The sequence below is a fragment of the Oculina patagonica genome, chromosome 5 (assembly GCF_052425735.1).
Source record: "Oculina patagonica isolate OP01 chromosome 5, crgOcupat, whole genome shotgun sequence".
Lineage (NCBI taxonomy): Eukaryota > Metazoa > Cnidaria > Anthozoa > Scleractinia > Oculinidae > Oculina > Oculina patagonica.
Genome location: NC_135762.1, coordinates 12,379,518 through 12,401,116, shown reverse-complemented (window position 1 = coordinate 12,401,116; position 21,599 = coordinate 12,379,518). Strand labels below are relative to the sequence as shown.

The 21,599-nt window shown below is 42.5% G+C and overlaps 2 protein-coding genes across 2 annotated transcripts in view; one reads left to right on the top strand and one right to left on the bottom strand.

Moving 5' to 3' along the window:
* Positions 1-21,599, bottom strand: part of LOC144655561 (uncharacterized) — a 253,491-nt gene that overhangs the window by 96,431 nt on the left and 135,461 nt on the right. The window lies entirely within an intron of this gene.
* LOC144655505 (cytoplasmic dynein 2 heavy chain 1-like) overlaps positions 1-21,599 on the top strand; it is an 89,416-nt gene that overhangs the window by 48,124 nt on the left and 19,693 nt on the right. Inside the window, exons 39-48 of the mRNA XM_078515746.1 lie at positions 1,454-1,686; positions 2,368-2,731; positions 4,931-5,157; positions 5,736-5,873; positions 6,629-6,903; positions 7,359-7,482; positions 8,346-8,467; positions 8,973-9,059; positions 11,026-11,152; positions 21,282-21,533. Coding sequence (XP_078371872.1) covers positions 1,454-1,686; positions 2,368-2,731; positions 4,931-5,157; positions 5,736-5,873; positions 6,629-6,903; positions 7,359-7,482; positions 8,346-8,467; positions 8,973-9,059; positions 11,026-11,152; positions 21,282-21,533 — 1,949 coding nt within the window. The remainder of the gene's footprint in view (positions 1-1,453; positions 1,687-2,367; positions 2,732-4,930; positions 5,158-5,735; positions 5,874-6,628; positions 6,904-7,358; positions 7,483-8,345; positions 8,468-8,972; positions 9,060-11,025; positions 11,153-21,281; positions 21,534-21,599) is intronic.

The window sequence follows — 21,599 nt, the reverse complement described above, 5'->3', positions numbered from 1 at the left end:
TCGGGTGAAAGATTAAATTCGGTTGAATTAAATTCGACGTCTAAATCAGGCGGCAATTAACGTCGACTAATCGACGAATTTAATTTGAATTAAATTCGTCTGAATTAAATTCGACGTATAAACAGGGCCTTAGACACGCAGGAATTTCTGTTTCCCGGGACTCCGGAAGCGCGAGTATTTTTGTGCAAAGTAGAAAATCTCACCTCGGGACAGCCGTGATTTAACGTGAAAATGTCCGTAACTCCTACAAGAGTTCAAAACGGGCCGAAAAAAGAAGGAAAACGAATTCAATGATCGCTGTCGATTCTGTGCTGTGGTATTTGAAAGTCCATCAGATTCGAGAGCGTCGTTTGAAAATTTATTTACGAAATCTACAAGGCAAGAGAGTCCAGGAACAGTTCTGGCAGATTGCAGTCTTCAATTGGATTTCCGTTACTTAAATGCCAAAGTTTGTCAGAACGCATTTGCAGAAGTTGCGGCCGCAAAATACGAAATGCTGCGGAGTTTTATTATTTTATCAAGACAGCTGTAACTTCCAGCAATGCCACTGCTTTTCCGGCGGCGAATTGTGAGTCAACGGTCAAAGAAATCAGCACCAAACGTCAACTTGCAACGACGGTTACTCCGGAACGAAAGTAAGGAAAAAGGCCTACAACAGAACCAGATAAACATTTAATGGAGCGGGGCAATTCAAGGAAGTCGCTGCAGTTTTCTGTCGAAAGTGCAATTGGGGAAATCGAAGACACGGCTGAAGGCGAAAAGGCGACAAAGGATTAAGATCAAGATCATGGCTTGATAATTTGGACAAGTCAGCCGCAGGGTAGCCCAATGATTCCAAATCCTGGAGCTGATCTTCGATAATGCTCTTCAGTGGCGAAATAACGAGAATCGCTGCATTATCGCACTGATTTTCGTTTCATAGTTCGTGGTTCTTTGCACGCACAAACATTTGATCAAATCAAATAAAACTCTTCCCGTAACCAGTAGGCAAAACCGCCAGGACATCTCTACCGGCTAGAAGAGCCCTGACAACAGATTCTTGCTCCGGTTTTAAGACAATATTCCATTAGCATAATTTAAGTCTCTTAAAGAAATTGCTAATACGTCCATGGAACGAGGTTGGTCCGCCGCCATCTTAGTTGTTTGTTACAATACCCATTGTTTTCTAGCCAATCAGAATTTTGCGGCCACCAGCGGCCGCAGAAATGAACAAAAGGGGGTTTTAGAGCAGGCGTCCCTCCCCTTCTCGCCCCCACTCTCCCTCTGTTTTTTCCCTCTCTCTCTCTCTTCCCAACTCCCCCTCCCTCCCTTTTCGACGCCTGCTACGCACGCTACACACAAGGGTTTCATTCACAGACCTAAGAATTAGAACTACTTGTACAGCATTATAAACTATAAGTACCACGTTGAAGTAGCTTAGAAGCTTTTATTTTGGTGATCCTGTTTTTTACAGCTCGTGAAAACCGCGAACTGGACATTCTTATCTTCAAAGAGGTCCTGGACAACATCGCACGTGTTGATCGCACGCTGACCAAACCCGGCGGCTCACTTCTTATGGCTGGTCGAAGCGGTGTTGGACGACGGACAGCGGTTGCTCTAGTTGCGCACATGCACAATGTACAAGTGTTTACACCCAAAGTGTCCAGAGGCTATGGACTGAAGCAATTTAGAACTGATCTCAAGTCGGTGAGTGAGGGAAATGCGATGCATAGATGCATAGATCGCGTTTGTTTATACAAGGCCAGCTCGGAACCGATAGTTTTGATGTAGTAAAACGCTAATTAGCACGAAAAGTTGTATTCCGCAAAGATTTTGTCCACTACGTGGTAGGTTAAATAGGCCATGCCGCGCAATTTTAGGCAATTTCGGGACTGGCCAACCTGTCATAAAATTAACTGAAATAACACAATAACGGCTCAAAACTGTAGAAGAACTCAAAAGAAATACAAAAAGACGAAAAAGGGGCATGGATGGATGGGTCAAATTTGAAAAACATCCTTGTTTGTTATGTGAGTGTGATTTTTCCAATAAAAGACTTTTGCTCTGCCAATTTGAAGTTTAGAGCTTTATTTAAGGAAAATAAATAGAATTACCTTAAATACCGTGATCTAGCCCCTTTAAATGGTAGAAAGTGTCGTGCAAGTTGATTTTCCTGTTAAAATGTTTACCAAAATCGACCGTGATACAAAAGAAAAATTGTCATACAAGTTAGTTCTGACCACTGCAAATGTGGAGATTATATACTTAGTTGTGGCTATAAAATGGACACTCAATATACCACCTCATCAATATTTACCTTTGTAATATGCATACGATCGATGTTTGAATGTAATATACACAAAATAAATTTATATGTTTTACCCACAGGTCATGCAGTTGTCTGGTATCGATGGAGAACAAGTCGTCCTTTTACTTGAAGACCATCAAGTGGACCCTTCATTCCTGGAGCTTATCAACAGTCTGCTAAGCGCGGGAGAGGTTCCCGGTCTCTACACCCCCGAGGAGCTGGAACCCCTGTTGGGTCCTCTCAGGGACCTTGCCTCCCAAGATGGCTTCCGCGGTACCCTTGTCTCCTATTTTGCGTCCCGTGTGCAAAGAAACCTGCATATTGTGTTGATCATGGATTCGTCGTCCAAGAATTTCACGGCAAACTGTGAGTCGAATCCGGCATTTTACAAGACCTGTGCATTCCAATGGATGCAGGGATGGAGTAAAGAGAGCATGTCACAAAGTAAGTGTTTCCCATCCATAAACGTACGAGGTTTCTTGTTTGTGATGTAGCTTGTAAGGGGGGACTTTTTTTTTTTTTTGGGGGGGGGGAAAAAAATAAAAAAAATTGTTTGGGGGAAAAAAAAAAAAATTTTAAAAAAAAAAAAAAAAAAAAAAAAAAATAAAAAAAAAAGAAAAAAAAAAAAAAAAAAAAATTTTCTCCCCCCCCTCCAAGAAAATAATGGTCCGTCCCTAAGAAGAATAGTATACTTGTCAAGTCCTGGCCAAACGTAGACGCAAGTGCAGTGCGCGCAGTAGCATTGAAATGGCTTTTTTGACAACGAGCGAGTAATTTGCTATTAACCCCTGCCTCGTGAATATGGTGGATGGGTGCCTGGGATACCTGGAAGGGCCTCCACTGAGGTCAGCCGGCCCTCCCCAGATAGAATAAAGCTGCCAAGGCTGGCAATCCCAACAAAACAGCCATGAGCCCCCGCACGCAGACACCCGTCACACTGATAAATCAGTGGAAAAATGAATAACTAATAACAAGAAGCAGGGAAGGGAGGGAGGGAGGGGAAAAACTCGCAAAACATCCCTGAAAATCCTCCATGGAACGAAGACCTGACACCACGCTGTAATGTCCGAGAACGCAAAGCACTGAGCCTGACAAGAGCTAGTAGCCGCTGACCACCAGGACAGCTGACTACCCACTCGTTGTGGTTAACTTGGTTAAATTGCTTATTAATTTAACTTGGTTAAATCGCATTTAACCTCATTTACTTGAGTCCACTTGCATTACCGTTTGGCCAGGGCTTTATGACTCAGGTAATGTGGGTAGCTCTCGCAAGTTCTCACATAAATAGCTCAGCACCCTTCGAGAGAACAATAGAACAAAAAACAGGAAAAATCCCCCTTGCCCTAAAAACAATAGCAACTGCTACACTAGAGGACCAGTAGAATTACAAGCTTACGAGAGCTGCTACACTAATGGGTACCGCGGTTTTAGTTATCAGTTTACAACTAGAGAACACGAATCAACACACAAAAAAAGTCGCTTCTACTAACAGTTTCTAACTGGAAAAAATGTAGCAACGTAGAAACTCAGAAAACATTACTCCCTTAAATTTGTGAAAATTTTGCCTTTTACGGATAAAGTAGCAGTTTATACTATTTTTTTTTATTTCTCTGTTTTTAATTTTTAAAATATAATTTTTTTTTTACTGCTTTAAGTTTTAACTTTTTTTAAGTCAAGGTATTGCCCCTAATAGTTATGTCCAAATTTAGAAATTAGGTAGGAAGAATTTAGGAATTCGAAAAACTAAAGCAAGCAGAGATCTGACCATCACAAAAAGCTAATATTTAACGATGAACTAACCAAATCTCGAAAACAAAATTATACAGCCGTTTTGGACTGATTAAGAAACAGCAAGTGTGCTTTCATACTGGTTCACACATTTATAGCTTTCAATATAAAACGTAGAGTGTATTGATTTTATGAGTTCGAGTTAGAAATTTCGAGTTCGAGTTGAAAATTTCGAGTTCGAGTTGAAAGTTTTGAGTTCGAGTTCGAGTTAGAATTTCGAGTTAGAACGAAAAATTCGAGTTTGAGTTAATGAAAAATCCAAAAATATCAAAAAATAAATAAGCGACAAGGTATTTGTATGTTAATTTACTTACAATTGAAGATGAACTTTCCACAGGCGGACGAGTGACAAAATACAGGAGCTGGCTCCTGAAGAGCGATAATTTAAAGAATATATAGTGTTACCCTTACATATATAAAGAGCTAACCGTAAACAGGCTAACCAAAGTGCATAGTAGGCTAACCAAAGTGCATAGTAGGCTAACCAAAGTGCATAGTAGGCTAACCAAAGTGCATAGTAGGCTAACCAAAGTGCATAGTAGGCTAACCAAAGTGCATAGTAGGCTAACCAAAGTGCATAGTAGGCTAACCGGAGTGCATAGTAGGCTAACCGGAGCGCATAGCTTGTTGGCTAGCTGAAGTGGGCTTTCCGCCATCTTGGATTGCAGACGAAAGCACATGTTTGCTTTGCATTACCGCTGACCAAAAGAAGTAACTCAATCTGTTAACTCGAACTCGAGTTTAACTCGAACTCGAAACTTCAACTCGAACTCATGAAATGGACAGACCCTAAAACGTAAGCCAAACTTTAATCAAATGTGCTCTAATCTCGGTTTGCAACTTTTTGTTTTCTAGTACCAGGAATGCTTCTTGCCGATGAAGGTTTGCACAGTGGAGAAAGCACTAAAGGTAAAGATGTTAAATCTGGTGCTGAGGAACTGGTGAAGAATTTCCTTCAGATTCACGAGTCCTGCAGTGATAAGGACGCTGCCCCGAGACGCTACATGACTTTCCTAAAGACTTACAAACGAGTGTATAACGAGAAGAAGGACGGAGTGGTGAAACGACAACAGCATCTACAAGTACGTTAATTTAGCTTTGTCTGTACATTTTTTCTGTCCTTCATTTGAAAAGCATTTTCGCTCTCCACTAAAATGTTACCGTTTAGGAAATTAGTTGAAGAGAATTTCAAAAGTGCCGTAATCTTGTTTTCCTTGCCTTGTCTGGTTTATTTTCCTTCCTTCAATTGAGATTTTTCTAGAATGAGTTAACTGGAAAGGAATTTGTTGAAAAAGCTCACGAAATCTATCACTTTGGATTTGTTTAGAGGACAATTTGTATCCGAGACCTGACACGCGTTGCCTAGCAGCTGTGTTTTAAGACGGAAATTGGTTTACTTTTGCTGCGTTAAAAACCTCTTGCTTACTTTTTCAGTTAAGCTGTAATTTTGGAACTTTTGTAAGACAAGACAGCAATAAAGTGCAGAGTTTTGTTGTTTGTTCTTCCGAGTTGTCCTTTGTATCGTAGAATATCACGTCAATGTCTTGATATCGTAAGATGACAGTGCCCGGTCGGTCAAATGGTGGATAAACTTAATATTCATCTTAATTAATCATCTGTATCAAGCCATTTATTTTGTACTTTAATTTGTTCATGATAGGCTGGTGTGTCAAAGCTAACTGACGCCAAAGCTTTAGTAGATGATCTGAAACAGAAGGCAGGAGAGCAGAGCCGACAGTTAGCTGAGAAACAGGAAGAGGCTGATGCAGCTCTCAGAGAAATCACTGCTAGCATGCAGGTAAGTATTGGTACCTTGATAACTGTTTGAACATAGAAATATCTCAGGTTGGCACTCGTGCACTCATTAGTGCTTGGAATTTCGGCAAAGAAACACACAATTATCACTCGATCATAAAGGCGATGTTGACGCCCTTTGCTCCACCAGGAGCCTAAAGGAATAAGAGACATAAAGGCGGTGTTACACGGAACAACTGCAACAACGATTTTTTTGCGCGAAAAATCGAACACCGTGAAATATGATACCGGGGACGATTTTTCGCACAACTTTTGACTTAGCAACACGTTGCGAGTTTTTGAACCCAAGTCAAAAACTGGCAACGTGTTGCCGACACTGTTGTGCAAAAAATCGTTGTTGCAAGTTGTCCCGTGTAACACAACCTTAAGCAAGGGTGTGAGGTACGGTTACAGTGGGGTATATTTCTAGTTACCTTTCCGGTTTCTGTAGCATCGTCATCATAAACTTCATGTAAGTGTCAGGAACTTCTAGCTTGCATGTCTGGGACACTATTAGCATGAAGCAGTAGCAATGAGGTAAGGCCTCTAATGCATTGAAAACCTGTTTATCGGATAAACAACGGGTCATTCAAATCTGCAAGTATTAACTGGGTGCATGCAGTAAAGGGCTTTTTCTCTAGGTAAAACGGAAGTGGTCCTGATAGTGGTGAGGTCGTGAGACGTGATTGCGCTGAATTATCTGCTTTTTTTCTCGTTCGTAAACCTAATCTGGGTTCGATCATTTCTCTATTTCAAAAGCGTGCCAGCGAGTCCAAAAGCGAAATGGAAACGCTCAAACAGAAACAGGGAGAAGAGTCTCTCAAGTTGGAGAAAAGAAAGAAAGCTATCGAGATTGAACTGTCTGAGATTGAGCCGCTAGTACAGGAGGCAAAGGATGCTGTTGGCGACATTAAACCCGAGTCCCTCTCGGAAATCCGTTCCCTGCGCATGCCCCCAGACGTCATCCGGGACATTTTGGAAGCCGTGCAGAGGCTGATGGGAATTTTTGATACGTCGTGGGTCAGCATGAAAAGGTGAGCTTGTGGCTCAATGGACATGATTATAATAATTAGAATGATTTTGTTTTTCACTGTACTTTTTTTTAAACATTTCATTGTAATTTGATCCTGAAAAACCGTTTTCATTGGAAAGGCAATAAAATCTTATCTTATTAATTTTTATGTTTGGTGGAAGATGGATGTCACTTGAAATAATCGTTAAGAAATGTGTATGAAATCGTTTAAACTTCTAAGTTAAACTATTAAAATGACAGTGTGTTTATATTTAAAACATCTCAGCCTTGGTGAGTCTGTTGTTGGTGGTGTTTACAAATAACAAACACTGTGCTCTGTTTGTGCCTTTTAATGTTAAAAGCACTCTCTTTGGTAGTGTTTATATGTTTTGTATCATTATAAACTTATATTTGCTATACTTGTCGTGTATTTGATCACTTCTTTTCTGAGATTGTGTAACTGAACCCATTTTGTAGTTTCCTGGCGAAGAGAGGCGTCAAGGATGAAATTTGTTCATTTGATGCCCGAAAAATCACTCCTGAGATCAGAGCCGGCGTGGAAGAACTGCTACAGAAAAACGCGAACTCCTTTGATCCTAAGGTAAATTCCTCTTACTTATTGCTATAAATTCTTTTTTATGTTAATTCGATGAATTTGTGGTTCGTCGGAAAGTATCCCCTAGGCCCCGGCTACATTAATCCGGATTAATTGGAAAACAGAGAAAATTGAAAACGCCGTATAAAATATTTTCCGTCCACGCTAGTCCGGAAAAATTCTGAAAACGCATCTATTTTGGTCAAAACGGATGTAAGGCGTTTGCAAATACAAACTTTAAAAAGCACTTACAAAAACTTCGTTTCAAATTGTTTTCCGTCCACACAAAAACACAAAGCTGTCGTTTTCAAATTAATCCACTTGAAAGGGCGTTTACGAAAAGTTCCGTTTTCGGTGGACAATTCATCCGGATTGATGTGGAAGGTTGGCCAAAATTTATCCGGATTAGTGTGGACAGGGTCCTAGCCAAAGTGATTGTCTTAATTCTTTTCGCATGTCTGTCTACCAATGTTTTGATACTTTAGGGAGACAAACAAACAATTTTTTTTCAGCATTGGAAAAATATATTTATTGATGTGAAAGGGAAACTTGTCTTATACTAAAAAACAAGTAGATTTAAACACGCAAATCTGTGCAGTTTCAATGCTAAGATACAATTCGACGAGTAATTGCATTTTCTTTTTCTATGCAAGCGTTTTTAACTTGAAAAAGTCTTAACGCTGCACCTTGTACTCGAGGACATTTAAATTTTATTGTAATTGGAAATGCAGCCAAATTACGTAAGCAAGGGACATTACCCTTTTAGGAATCAGGTTTCAACTATTGCTGTAACTGTATTTTTCTTGTAGTATTTGGTGTGCTAAATAAAATAAAAATAGTAATTAAATGAAAATAAATAAATCTTGTAGATTGCCAAGCGTGCCAGTGTAGCCGCCGCCCCACTAGCAGCCTGGGTAGTGGCAAACGTGAAGTTCTCGGTCGTACTGGAAAAGATTGAACCGCTGGAAAACGAGCAGGCTCAACTGGAGAAGTAAGTTATGATAGCGAGTGAGTAGTAAAGGATAGCGATTCAGGGAGTGAATGACGGGGAAAACAAAAAAAATAGAAGAAAGGGAGTCCCGTCCATTCTGAATCAAATCCGTGGTCCACTTTTTTAACCTTTTCAAAGTTTACAGCTCATAGTAATTGCCAAGCAGTTATGGCAAGAGGTAAATTGGGTGAGGCGTTTTGAATTAGAGAAATCATTGGCCTTAGATACTTCAAAACTGCGTGTATTCTCCATTCCTCCTGTCTCGTTAGCTAAAGCGAAAATACTTCGGAAGCTGTTTCTTCTTAGGCGTAGATCACTGTACTTTACAAATCGTGTTATATATATTTCCAAGTTCCTACCCCCCTCCCCCCTCCCCTCCCACTCATAAAAAAACATATACATTCTTGAATCAAATTGATTAATTTACTGGATAGATTTTTTAATCTGTTGGTTTGCACGCGTTTATTGTGGTTTGTCCGATGCGATTCACCGCTTTATGTTTCAGAAATCTCGCCAAATCTCAACAAAGACTCGTAAAACTTGGAAATGCCTTGGACAAGGTGGATAGAGAAGTTGCTGAAATGAGAAAGAGGTACGAGGTGCTACCACTTTACTTACGAACAATCCCAGCTTCATTGTAATAAAGTAGGTATAGTTTTCTCAAACGCTGTTCTCCACAAATGCGGGTGGCTTACTCCGGTTTCTGTAGCATAAAACAACTGGGGCCACGAAGTATTTATGTCAAGCTTCCCCAATAATGTTGACGGAAGCACTGTTGAGAAAAGTATCATACCTCGAACCATCAACACTAAGCAGGGTGAGACGAAAATAAAAAAGGCAGCTTGCCCTTCGGGCAAGCTGTTATTTTATCTTACTAGCCCAAAGCTCTGAGGAGCTAGCCCGAAGGTAATTTGCATATTAATTTATTATATGCAAATTTAAAATTGTTCTTCCTTTGGAGACAATAAATACATAAATATTCAAAAGAAAAAGAAAATAATCTTACCACAAGAATTAAAACAAACACATAACGATTTTGTGGCAACTAACTTTGTAGCTTAATCATAATGTAGAGGATTGCAAATATGAAGGATCCTGAAGGATACATTTCAAGAGACACAATTCATATGCATACATGACGTACCCAATGCCTGCAATGCATTTTGGGGCGTTTTCAAAAACGGTCAGCCATTTGCAAGTTTTACAAAGTGATGGGGTACTTTACGGCAAAGCAATACTATGGATTGGAGAACTATGACTTCTTTTCTTATTTTGAATGCTTTAGAAGCAAATATCTTCCAATATAATTTTCTGGAAAGACACATTTCCTCAGAAAATGGCCGTTACTCATCTTTTAATAACAGAGAGAAATATAGTTGCCACGTTCAAGTTGGCGGAGTTTTAGTCTCCAAGGATGCAGTGAGTCACATTTTTGAGCCCCAAATTTTTCCCTCTAATTTGTCTGATGCATATTTATTTCTGAAGGTTGTCATAAAAAAACAATATTTCTTGCCCGTGTGTTGCTTGCCCGTCGGGCAACCCGTGATCAGAATGCGCTAGCCCGATGGATAATTCAACTAGTCCCGGGCTATCGGACAGCACTTTTGTCGCGCCCTGACTAAGCCTGGTTCAAGCATGCGACCTGGTTCAACTCATCCACGCTTTGTAAACAGCCAACTAGTTAGCCTCCTGCCAGTTGTGGTTTTTAACAAGTTTATGTTCCATTTACAATATTTGTTTATTTATTTACAGTGTCCCCAATTAGCACAACAGTGCTAAACACATTGACACTTACAAAAAATGATTTTTTCTTTTATTTCAAACGCGAACGTAAACGCAGGCGACAGATTTCCCCTGACGCGTAATTTTTTACGTGCGTCTACGTACGTGAAAAAAATTGGTGACAATGTATGAAGGACTAGCGTACACGTTTACGAAAGTCGTTCATACATTGTCACTAAATTTTTTCGCGCACGTAGTCGCACGAAAAAAATTACTCGTCAGTGGAAATCCACCTTTAATGGTGCGTATATATTTACGTACGTAACGTACGTGGGCTCATTTCCAATGTCGGGTGAAAGGTTATAAAAAGAGTTTCTTTTTTAACGAGCGTTGAACGTACGTAAATGCCTATCATCCTGCATTTTGGCGCCAAAAAGCAAGGAGATCGCGGGTAATTTGTGCCTACCGCTAAGGATATGGCTCCGCTGTAGACAAGGGTCTCCTTATCCTTTTTTACCTACGGCAAACACTTACGTCTTTGCCGTTAAACCGTCATCAAGTGGGTGAATACCACACCCTAGAAAAAAAAAATGCGTGAATATGACCACGAGTCATGTATAAATACGCCAGGCGTTTTCTTTCGCTACTGCATTCTTGTTGCATTCTTGCTGGAAATTTTCGAACTTTATCTAAAAGAAGTGCTTCAATCTACATCTAAATGTGTGCCCATGTTTAAAAAATACGTCGACAGCGATTTACAACAAAATGGTGTCCACTTGGTAAGTTGTGTCATGTGACATACAGAAACTTACACTCATGTTGTTGTTGTTTATTAGGTTCGAACTAAGGACCCAGGAAGCCACACAGTTAAAGATGGAACTCGACAAGGCACAGGAAACTATTCAAGCTGCTGAGACACTTGTGTCTAAACTGGATGGCGAGTTCAAGAGATGGTCAGGACAGGTATGATATAACTACTACAAGAAGATTTAAGAAATTTTGTTAACTAAGCTTTGGGTGTACAGTTGCGTTATTGAAGTTACGACATAAAAAGTCTTTTTTTATAATATACAAAAGAAGAAAGGAAAACTCAAAATAATAAATACCTAGGTCCCCACGACTCTGCAACTTAGTCCCAACAACTCTGAACAAACGTCCCAACAATTCTGCAACTAAGACTCCACAACTCTGAACATACATCCTCACAACTCTGCAACTAAGACTCCACAACTCTTAAAAAACGTCCCCACAACTCTGCAACTAAGACTGCACAACTCTGCAACTAAGTCGCTACAACTCTAGACATACGTCCCCACAACTCTACAACTAAAGCCCCACAACTCTGCAACTAAGTCCCTACCACTCTGCAACTAAGTCGCCACAACTCTGCAACTAAGTCGCCACAACTCTGCAACTAAGTCCCTACAACTCTGCAACTAAGTCCCCACAACTCTGCAACTAAGTCCCCACAACTCTGCAACTAAGTCCCCACAACTCTGCACACACGTCCCCACAACTCTGCAACTAAAGCCCCACAACTCTGCAACTAAGTCCCCACAACTCTCCAACTAAGTCCCCACAACTCTGCAACTAAGTCCCCATAACTCTCCAACTAAGTCCCCACAACTCTGCAACTAAGTCCCCACAACTCTGCAACTAAGTCCCCACATCTCTCCAACTAAGTCCCCACAACTCTCCAACTAAGTCCCCACATCTCTGCACATACGTCCCCACAACTCTGCAACTAAGTCCCCACAACTCTGCAACTAAGTCCCCACATCTCTGCAACTAAGTCCCCACAACTCTGCAACTAAGTCCCCACAACTCTCCAACTAAGTCCCCAGAACTCTGCAAATAAGTCCCCACATCTCTCCAACTAAGTCCCCACAACTCTGAACATACATCCTCACAACTCTCCAACTAAGTCCCCACAACTCTCCAACTAAGTCCCCACATCTCTCCAACTAAGTCCCCACAACTCTCCAACTAAGTCCCCACATCTCTCCAACTAAGTCCCCACAACTCTGAACATACATCCTCACAACTCTCCAACTAAGTCCCCACAACTCTCCAACTAAGTCCCCACAACTCTCCAACTAAGTCCCCACAACTCTCCAACTAAGTCCCCACAACTCTCCAACTAAGTCCCCACAACTCTCCAACTAAGTCCCCACAACTCTGCAACTAAGTCCCCACAACTCTAAACATACATCCTCACAACTCTCCAACTAAGTCCCCACAACTCTCCAACTAAGTCCCCACAACTCTCCAACTAAGTCCCCACAACTCTGCAACTAAGTCCCCACAACTCTGCAACTAAGTCCTCACAACTCTCCAACTAAGTCCCCACAACTCTCCAACTAAGTCCCCACAACTCTGCAACTAAGTCCCCACAACTCTCCAACTAAGTCCCCACAACTCTCCAACTAAGTCCCCACAACTCTGAACATACATCCTCACAACTCTCCAACTAAGTCCCCACAACTCTCCAACTAAGTCCCCACAACTCTCCAACTAAGTCCCCACAACTCTGCAACTAAGTCCCCACAACTCTCCAACTAAGTCCCCACAACTCTGAACATACATCCTCACAACTCTCCAACTAAGTCCCCACAACTCTGCAACTAAGTCCCCACAACTCTCCAACTAAGTCCCCACAACTCTCCAACTAAGTCCCCACAACTCTGAACATACATCCTCACAACTCTCCAACTAAGTCCCCACAACTCTGCAACTAAGTCCCCACATCTCTCCAACTAAGTCCCCACAACTCTGCAACTAAGTCCCCACAACTCTGCAACTAAGTCCCCACAACTCTGCAACTAAGTCCCCACAACTCTCCAACTAAGTCCCCACAACTCTGCAACTAAGTCCCCACAACTCTGCAACTAAGTCTCCACATCTCTCCAACTAAGTCCCCACAACTCTGAACATACATCCTCACAACTCTCCAACTAAGTCCCCACAACTCTGCAACTAAGTCCCCACAACTCTCCAACTAAGTCCCCACAACTCTCCAACTAAGTCCTCACAACTCTCCAACTAAGTCCCCACAACTCTGCAACTAAGTCCCCACAACTCTGCAACTAAGTCCTCACAACTCTCCAACTAAGTCCCCACAACTCTGCAACTAAGTCCCCACAACTCTGCAACTAAGTCCTCACAACTCTGCAACTAAGTCCCCACAACTCTCCAACTAAGTCCCCACAACTCTGCACACACGTCCCCACAACTCTGCAACTAAAGCCCCACAACTCTCCAACTAAGTCCCCACAACTCTCCAACTAAGTCCCCACAACTCTGCAACTAAGTCCCCACATCTCTCCAACTAAGTCCCCACATCTCTCCAACTAAGTCCCCACAACTCTGCAACTAAGTCCCCACAACTCTGCAACTAAGTCCCCACAACTCTCCAACTAAGTCCTCACAACTCTGCAACTAAGTCCCCACAACTCTCCAACTAAGTCCCCACAACTCTGCAACTAAGTCCCCACAACTCTGCAACTAAGTCCCCACATCTCTCCAACTAAGTCCCCACATCTCTCCAACTAAGTCCCCACAACTCTGCAACTAAGTCCCCACAACTCTGCAACTAAGTCCCCACATCTCTCCAACTAAGTCCCCACATCTCTCCAACTAAGTCCCCACATCTCTCCAACTAAGTCCCCACAACTCTGAACATACATCCTCACAACTCTCCAACTAAGTCCCCACAACTCTCCAACTAAGTCCCCACAACTCTGCAACCAAGTCCCCGCAACTCTGCAACTAAGTCCCCACAACTCTCCAACTAAGTCCCCACAACTCTCCAACTAAGTCCCCACATCTCTGCACATACGTCCCCACAACTCTGCAACTAAGTCCCCACAACTCTGAACATACATCCTCACAACTCTCCAACTAAGTCCCCACAACTCTCCAACTAAGTCCCCACAACTCTCCAACTAAGTCCCCACAACTCTCCAACTAAGTCCCCACAACTCTCCAACTAAGTCCCCACAACTCTGCAACTAAGTCCCCACAACTCTAAACATACATCCTCACAACTCTCCAACTAAGTCCCCACAACTCTCCAACTAAGTCCCCACAACTCTCCAACTAAGTCCCCACAACTCTGCAACTAAGTCCCCACAACTCTGCAACTAAGTCCTCACAACTCTCCAACTAAGTCCCCACAACTCTCCAACTAAGTCCCCACAACTCTGCAACTAAGTCCCCACAACTCTCCAACTAAGTCCCCACAACTCTCCAACTAAGTCCCCACAACTCTGAACATACATCCTCACAACTCTCCAACTAAGTCCCCACAACTCTCCAACTAAGTCCCCACAACTCTCCAACTAAGTCCCCACAACTCTGCAACTAAGTCCCCACAACTCTCCAACTAAGTCCCCACAACTCTGAACATACATCCTCACAACTCTCCAACTAAGTCCCCACAACTCTGCAACTAAGTCCCCACAACTCTCCAACTAAGTCCCCACAACTCTCCAACTAAGTCCCCACAACTCTGAACATACATCCTCACAACTCTCCAACTAAGTCCCCACAACTCTGCAACTAAGTCCCCACATCTCTCCAACTAAGTCCCCACAACTCTGCAACTAAGTCCCCACAACTCTGCAACTAAGTCCCCACAACTCTGCAACTAAGTCCCCACAACTCTCCAACTAAGTCCCCACAACTCTGCAACTAAGTCCCCACAACTCTGCAACTAAGTCTCCACATCTCTCCAACTAAGTCCCCACAACTCTGAACATACATCCTCACAACTCTCCAACTAAGTCCCCACAACTCTGCAACTAAGTCCCCACAACTCTCCAACTAAGTCCCCACAACTCTCCAACTAAGTCCTCACAACTCTCCAACTAAGTCCCCACAACTCTGCAACTAAGTCCCCACAACTCTGCAACTAAGTCCTCACAACTCTCCAACTAAGTCCCCACAACTCTGCAACTAAGTCCCCACAACTCTGCAACTAAGTCCTCACAACTCTGCAACTAAGTCCCCACAACTCTCCAACTAAGTCCCCACAACTCTGCACACACGTCCCCACAACTCTGCAACTAAAGCCCCACAACTCTCCAACTAAGTCCCCACAACTCTCCAACTAAGTCCCCACAACTCTGCAACTAAGTCCCCACATCTCTCCAACTAAGTCCCCACATCTCTCCAACTAAGTCCCCACAACTCTGCAACTAAGTCCCCACAACTCTGCAACTAAGTCCCCACAACTCTCCAACTAAGTCCTCACAACTCTGCAACTAAGTCCCCACAACTCTCCAACTAAGTCCCCACAACTCTGCAACTAAGTCCCCACAACTCTGCAACTAAGTCCCCACATCTCTCCAACTAAGTCCCCACATCTCTCCAACTAAGTCCCCACAACTCTGCAACTAAGTCCCCACAACTCTGCAACTAAGTCCCCACATCTCTCCAACTAAGTCCCCACATCTCTCCAACTAAGTCCCCACATCTCTCCAACTAAGTCCCCACAACTCTGAACATACATCCTCACAACTCTCCAACTAAGTCCCCACAACTCTCCAACTAAGTCCCCACAACTCTGCAACCAAGTCCCCGCAACTCTGCAACTAAGTCCCCACATCTCTCCAACTAAGTCCCCACAACTCTGAACATACATCCTCACAACTCTCCAACTAAGTCCCCACAACTCTGCAACTAAGTCCCCACAACTCTGCAACTAAGTCCCCACAACTCTGCAACTAAGTCCCCACAACTCTGCAACTAAGTCCCCACAACTCTGCAACTAAGTCCCCACATCTCTCCAACTAAGTCCCCACAACTCTGCAACTAAGTCCCCACAACTCTGCAACTAAGTCCCCACATCTCTCCAACTAAGTCCCCACAACTCTTAACATACATCCTCACAACTCTCCAACTAAGTCCCCACAACTCTGCAACTAAGTCCCCACAACTCTGCAACTAAGTCCCCACATCTCTGCAACTAAGTCCCCACATCTCTCCAACTAAGTCCCCACAACTCTGAACATACATCCTCACAACTCTCCAACTAAGTCCCCACAACTCTGCAACTAAGTCCCCACAACTCTGCAACTAAGTCCCCACAACTCTGCAACTAAGTCCCCACATCTCTCCAACTAAGTCCCCACAACTCTGAACATACATCCTCACAACTCTCCAACTAAGTCCTCACAACTCTGCAACTAAGTCCCCACATCTCTCCAACTAAGTCCCCACAACTCTGCAACTAAGTCCCCACAACTCTCCAACTAAGTCCTCACAACTCTCCAACTAAGTCCCCACAACTCTGCAACTAAGTCCCCACAACTCTGAACATACATCCTCACAACTCTCCAACTAAGTCCTCACAACTCTGCAACTAAGTCCCCACATCTCTCCAACTAAGTCCCCACAACTCTGCAACTAAGTCCCCACATCTCTCCAACTAAGTCCCCACAACTCTGCAACTAAGTCCCCACATCTCTCCAACTAAGTCCCCACAACTCTGCAACTAAGTCCCCACAACTCTGAACATACATCCTCACAACTCTCCAACTAAGTCCTCACAACTCTGCAACTAAGTCCTCACAACTCTCCAACTAAGTCCCCACAACTCTGCAACTAAGTCCCCACATCTCTCCAACTAAGTCCCCACAACTCTGAACATACATCCTCACAACTCTCCAACTAAGTCCCCACAACTCTGCAACTAAGTCCCCACAACTCTCCAACTAAGTCCTCACAACTCTCCAACTAAGTCCCCACAACTCTGCAACTAAGTCCCCACAACTCTCCAACTAAGTCCCCACAACTCTGAACATACATCCTCACAACTCTCCAACTAAGTCCTCACAACTCTCCAACTAAGTCCCCACAACTCTGCAACTAAGTCCCCACAACTCTCCAACTAAGTCCCCACAACTCTGCAACTAAGTCCCCACAACTCTCCAACTAAGTCCCCACAACTCTGCAACTAAGTCCCCACAACTCTCCGACTAAGTCCCCACAACTCTCCAACTAAGTCCCCACAACTCTGCAACTAAGTCCCTACAACTCTCCAACCACAACTCTCCAACTAAGTCCCCACAACTCTGCACATACGTTTCACACAATGCTAAAAATAAGACGAAAACACACTGAAAAAGTCCTCACAATACTGAAAATAAGACGAAAACACACCGAAATAAGTCTCCACAACGCTGAAAATAAGACTGATACACACTGAAGTAAGTCCCCACAACGCTGAAAATAAGATTGATACACACTGAAGTAAGTCCTCACAACGCTGAAAATAAGATTGATACACACTGAAGTAAGTCCCCACAACGCTGAAAATAAGATTGATACACACTGAAGTAAGTCCCCACAACGCTGAAAATAAGACTGATACACACTGAAGTAAGTCCCCACAACGCTGAAAATAAGATTGATACACACTGAAGTAAGTCCTCACAACGCTGAAAATAAGACTGATACACACTGAAGTAAGTCCCCACAACGCTGAAAATAAGACTGATACACACTGAAGTAAGTCCCCACAACGCTGAAAATAAGACTGATACACACTGAAGTAAGTCCCCACAACGCTGAAAATAAGATTGATACACACTGAAGTAAGTCCCCACAACGCTGAAAATAAGATTGATACACACTGAAGTAAGTCGTCACAACGCTGAAAATAAGACTGATACACACTGAAGTAAGTCCCCACAACGCTGAAAATAAGATTGATACACACTGAAGTAAGTCCTCACAACGCTGAAAATAAGACTGATACACACTGAAGTAAGTCCCCACAACGCTGAAAATAAGATTGATACACACTGAAGTAAGTCCTCACAACGCTGAAAATAAGACTGATACACACTGAAGTAAGTCCCCACAACGCTGAAAATAAGACTGATACACACTGAAGTAAGTCCACACAACGCTGAAAATAAGACTGGTACACACTGAAGTAAGTCCCCACAACGCTGAAAATAAGACTGGTACACACTGAAGTAAGTCCCCACAATGCTGAAAATAAGACTGATACACACTGAAGTAAGTCCCCACAACGCTGAAAATAAGACTGATACACACTGAAGTAAGTCCCCACAACGCTGAAAATAAGACTGATACACACTGAAGTAAGTCCCCACAACGCTGAAAATAAGATTGATACACACTGAAGTAAGTCCTCACAACGCTGAAAATAAGACTGATACACACTGAAGTAAGTCCCCACAACGCTGAAAATAAGACTGATACACACTGAAGTAAGTCCCCACAACGCTGAAAATAAGACTGATACACACTGAAGTAAGTCCCCACAACGCTGAAAATAAGATTGATACACACTGAAGTAAGTCCCCACAACGTTGAAAATAAGACTGATACACACTGAAGTAAGTCCTCACAACGCTGAAAATAAGATTGATACACACTGCAGTAAGTCCTCACAACGCTGAAAATAAGATTGATACACACTGAAGTAAGTCCCCACAACGCTGAAAATAAGATTGATACACACTGAAGTAAGTCCTCACAACGCTGAAAATAAGACTGATACACACTGAAGTAGTCCCCACAACGCTGAAAATAAGACTGATACACACTGAAGTAAGTCCCCACAATGCTGAAAATAAGACTGATACACACTGAAGTAAGTCCACACAACGCTGAAAATAAGACTGATACACACTGAAGTAAGTCCCCACAACGCTGAAAATAAGACTGATACACACTGAAGTAAGTCCCCACAACGCTGAAAATAAGACTGATACACACTGAAGTAAGTCCCCACAACGCTGAAAATAAGACTGGTACACACTGAAGTAAGTCGTCACAACGCTGAAAATAAGATTGATACACACTGAAGTAAGTCCCCACAACGCTGAAAATAAGACTGATACACACTGAAGTGAGTCCCCACAACGCTGAAAATAAGACTGATACACACTGAAGTAAGTCCCCACAACGCTGAAAATAAGACTGATACACACTGAAGTAAGTCCCCACAACGCTGAAAATAAGACTGGTACACACTGAAGTAAGTCCCCACAATGCTGAAAATAAGACTGGTACACACTGAAGTAAGTCGTCACAACGCTGAAAATAAGATTGATACACACTGAAGTAAGTCCCCACAACGCTGAAAATAAGACTGATACACACTGAAGTAAGTCCCCACAACGCTGAAAATAAGACTGATACACACTGAAGTAAGTCCTCACAACGCTGAAAATAAGACTGATACACACTGAAATAAGTCCCCACAATGCTGAAAATAAGACTGATACACACTGAAGTAAGTCCCCACAATGCTGAAAATAAGACTGATACACACTGAAGTAAGTCCCCACAACGCTGAAAATAAGACTGATACACACTGAAGTAAGTCCCCACAATGCTGAAAATAAGACTGGTACACACTGAAGTAAGTCCCCACAACGCTGAAAATAAGACTGATACACACTGAAGTAAGTCCCCACAACGCTGAAAATAAGACTGATACACACTGAAGTAAGTCCCCACAATGCTGAAAATAAGACTGGTACACACTGAAGTAAGTCGTCACAACGCTGAAAATAAGATTGATACACACTGAAGTAAGTCCCCACAACGCTGAAAATAAGACTGATACACACTGAAGTAAGTCCCCACAATGCTGAAAATAAGACTGATACACACTGAAGTAAGTCCTCACAACGCTGAAAATAAGACTGATACACACTGAAAATAAGTCCCCACAACGCTGAAAATAAGACTGATACACACTGAAGTAAGTCCCCACAATGCTGAAAATAAGACTGATACACACTGAAGTAAGTCCCCACAACGTTGAAAATAAGACTGATACACACTGAAGTAAGTCCCCACAACGCTGAAAATAAGACTGGTACACACTGAAGTAAGTCCCCACAACGCTGAAAATAAGACTGATACACACTGAAGTAAGTCCCCACAACGCTGAAAATAAGACTGATAAACACTGAAGTAAGTCCACACAACGCTGAAAATAAGATTGATACACACTGAAGTAAGTCCCCACAGCGTTGAAAATAAGACTGATACACACTGAAGTAAGTCCCCACAACGCTGAAAATAAGACTGATACACTCTGAAAATAAGTCCTCACAACTCTGAAAATAAGACTGACACACACTGAAAAAAGTCTTCACAAAGGTGAACAAAAGAGCGATACACACTGGAAATAAGTCCCCACAACGTTGAAAATAAGACAGATACACTCTGAAAATAAGTTCCCACAACGCTGAAAATAACTGAAGCGTTTCAAATGCGGTGCCTGTTCAAGGTCGACGCTTAACGGGACAAAGAAATCTTTTCTTTAAATTTAACAGAATATTTTCTATTTGTACGGAAATTTCACAATAAGTAACAGAAGCGTCTTTTGATTGTCACCATTCAGTCACCATTTCAGGTCTCTTTGTGACAAGAGGTTTACGGCCTTCACAACAAAACTACCGCATTCACAAAAACAAGAAGTCTGGATAGAGAACTTAATTTCCGAGCGGTGAAATATCACTTTTACCAAAAGAACATTGCTTTTGATGAAAAGAAAATTTCCAGTGCTGTTTTAGTGTTGCTTTGATTTTTTTTTGTTTGTTTTTTGTTGTATCTTTGTTATACTGAATTCTGCTCATTAGAGTAATTTTCCACAAGTATGAAACCAACTTATTGAGATATCCTTATAAGTGTATAAGAAACATATTAAGACGTTCTATTCTATCCTTACAAATACAAAACACCGTTCGGAATTGCTCATACGAACCCGCCAAACGGCAGACGGCAGAAGTCGAATGTTTGCCGTTCGCGGGAAGAATGAACGTCATGCTAAACCTATCTATCATTCTGCGAGAAATATGTAGAAAGCGACGCAAGGAATGACGCATAAACCGCCGATGAAGCTGCTGTCGCCGAAAGCGTTTGTGAAGATTGGAATCCTAATAGGTCTGAATCTTTTACCCAATTACACTAACAGTGCCTTAAATCGTTGTTGTGTAAAACGAAGGATTCCAAACACAGTTAGCAATATATGAGCACAAGCTAACGGTGGTTTCAGCACACCCTTTGATCATAAATCTTCATTTCTCATGCTTCATAGGTCCACGAGCTGACCGCTGAACTGGAACAGCTTCCCAGACGGGCTCAGCTTGCTGCTGGTTTTATCACTTACCTGAGTAGTGCCCCTGAAGACGTGAGGAAGGCTACCATGTCAAAATGGTGCGAGGCGGCTGGGCTCCAGGGATTTGACTTCAGAAGGTTCATGAGTACAGAGAGTGAACAACTGGGCTGGAAGGCTGAGGGTTTGCCATCTGATGACCTGTCTATGGAGAACGCGCTTGTTATATTGAAGGTTAGTCCATTTATAACTATGTTAGGGGCTAATTGTTCGCTTCGAGGAAAACACTGTTCAGATTAT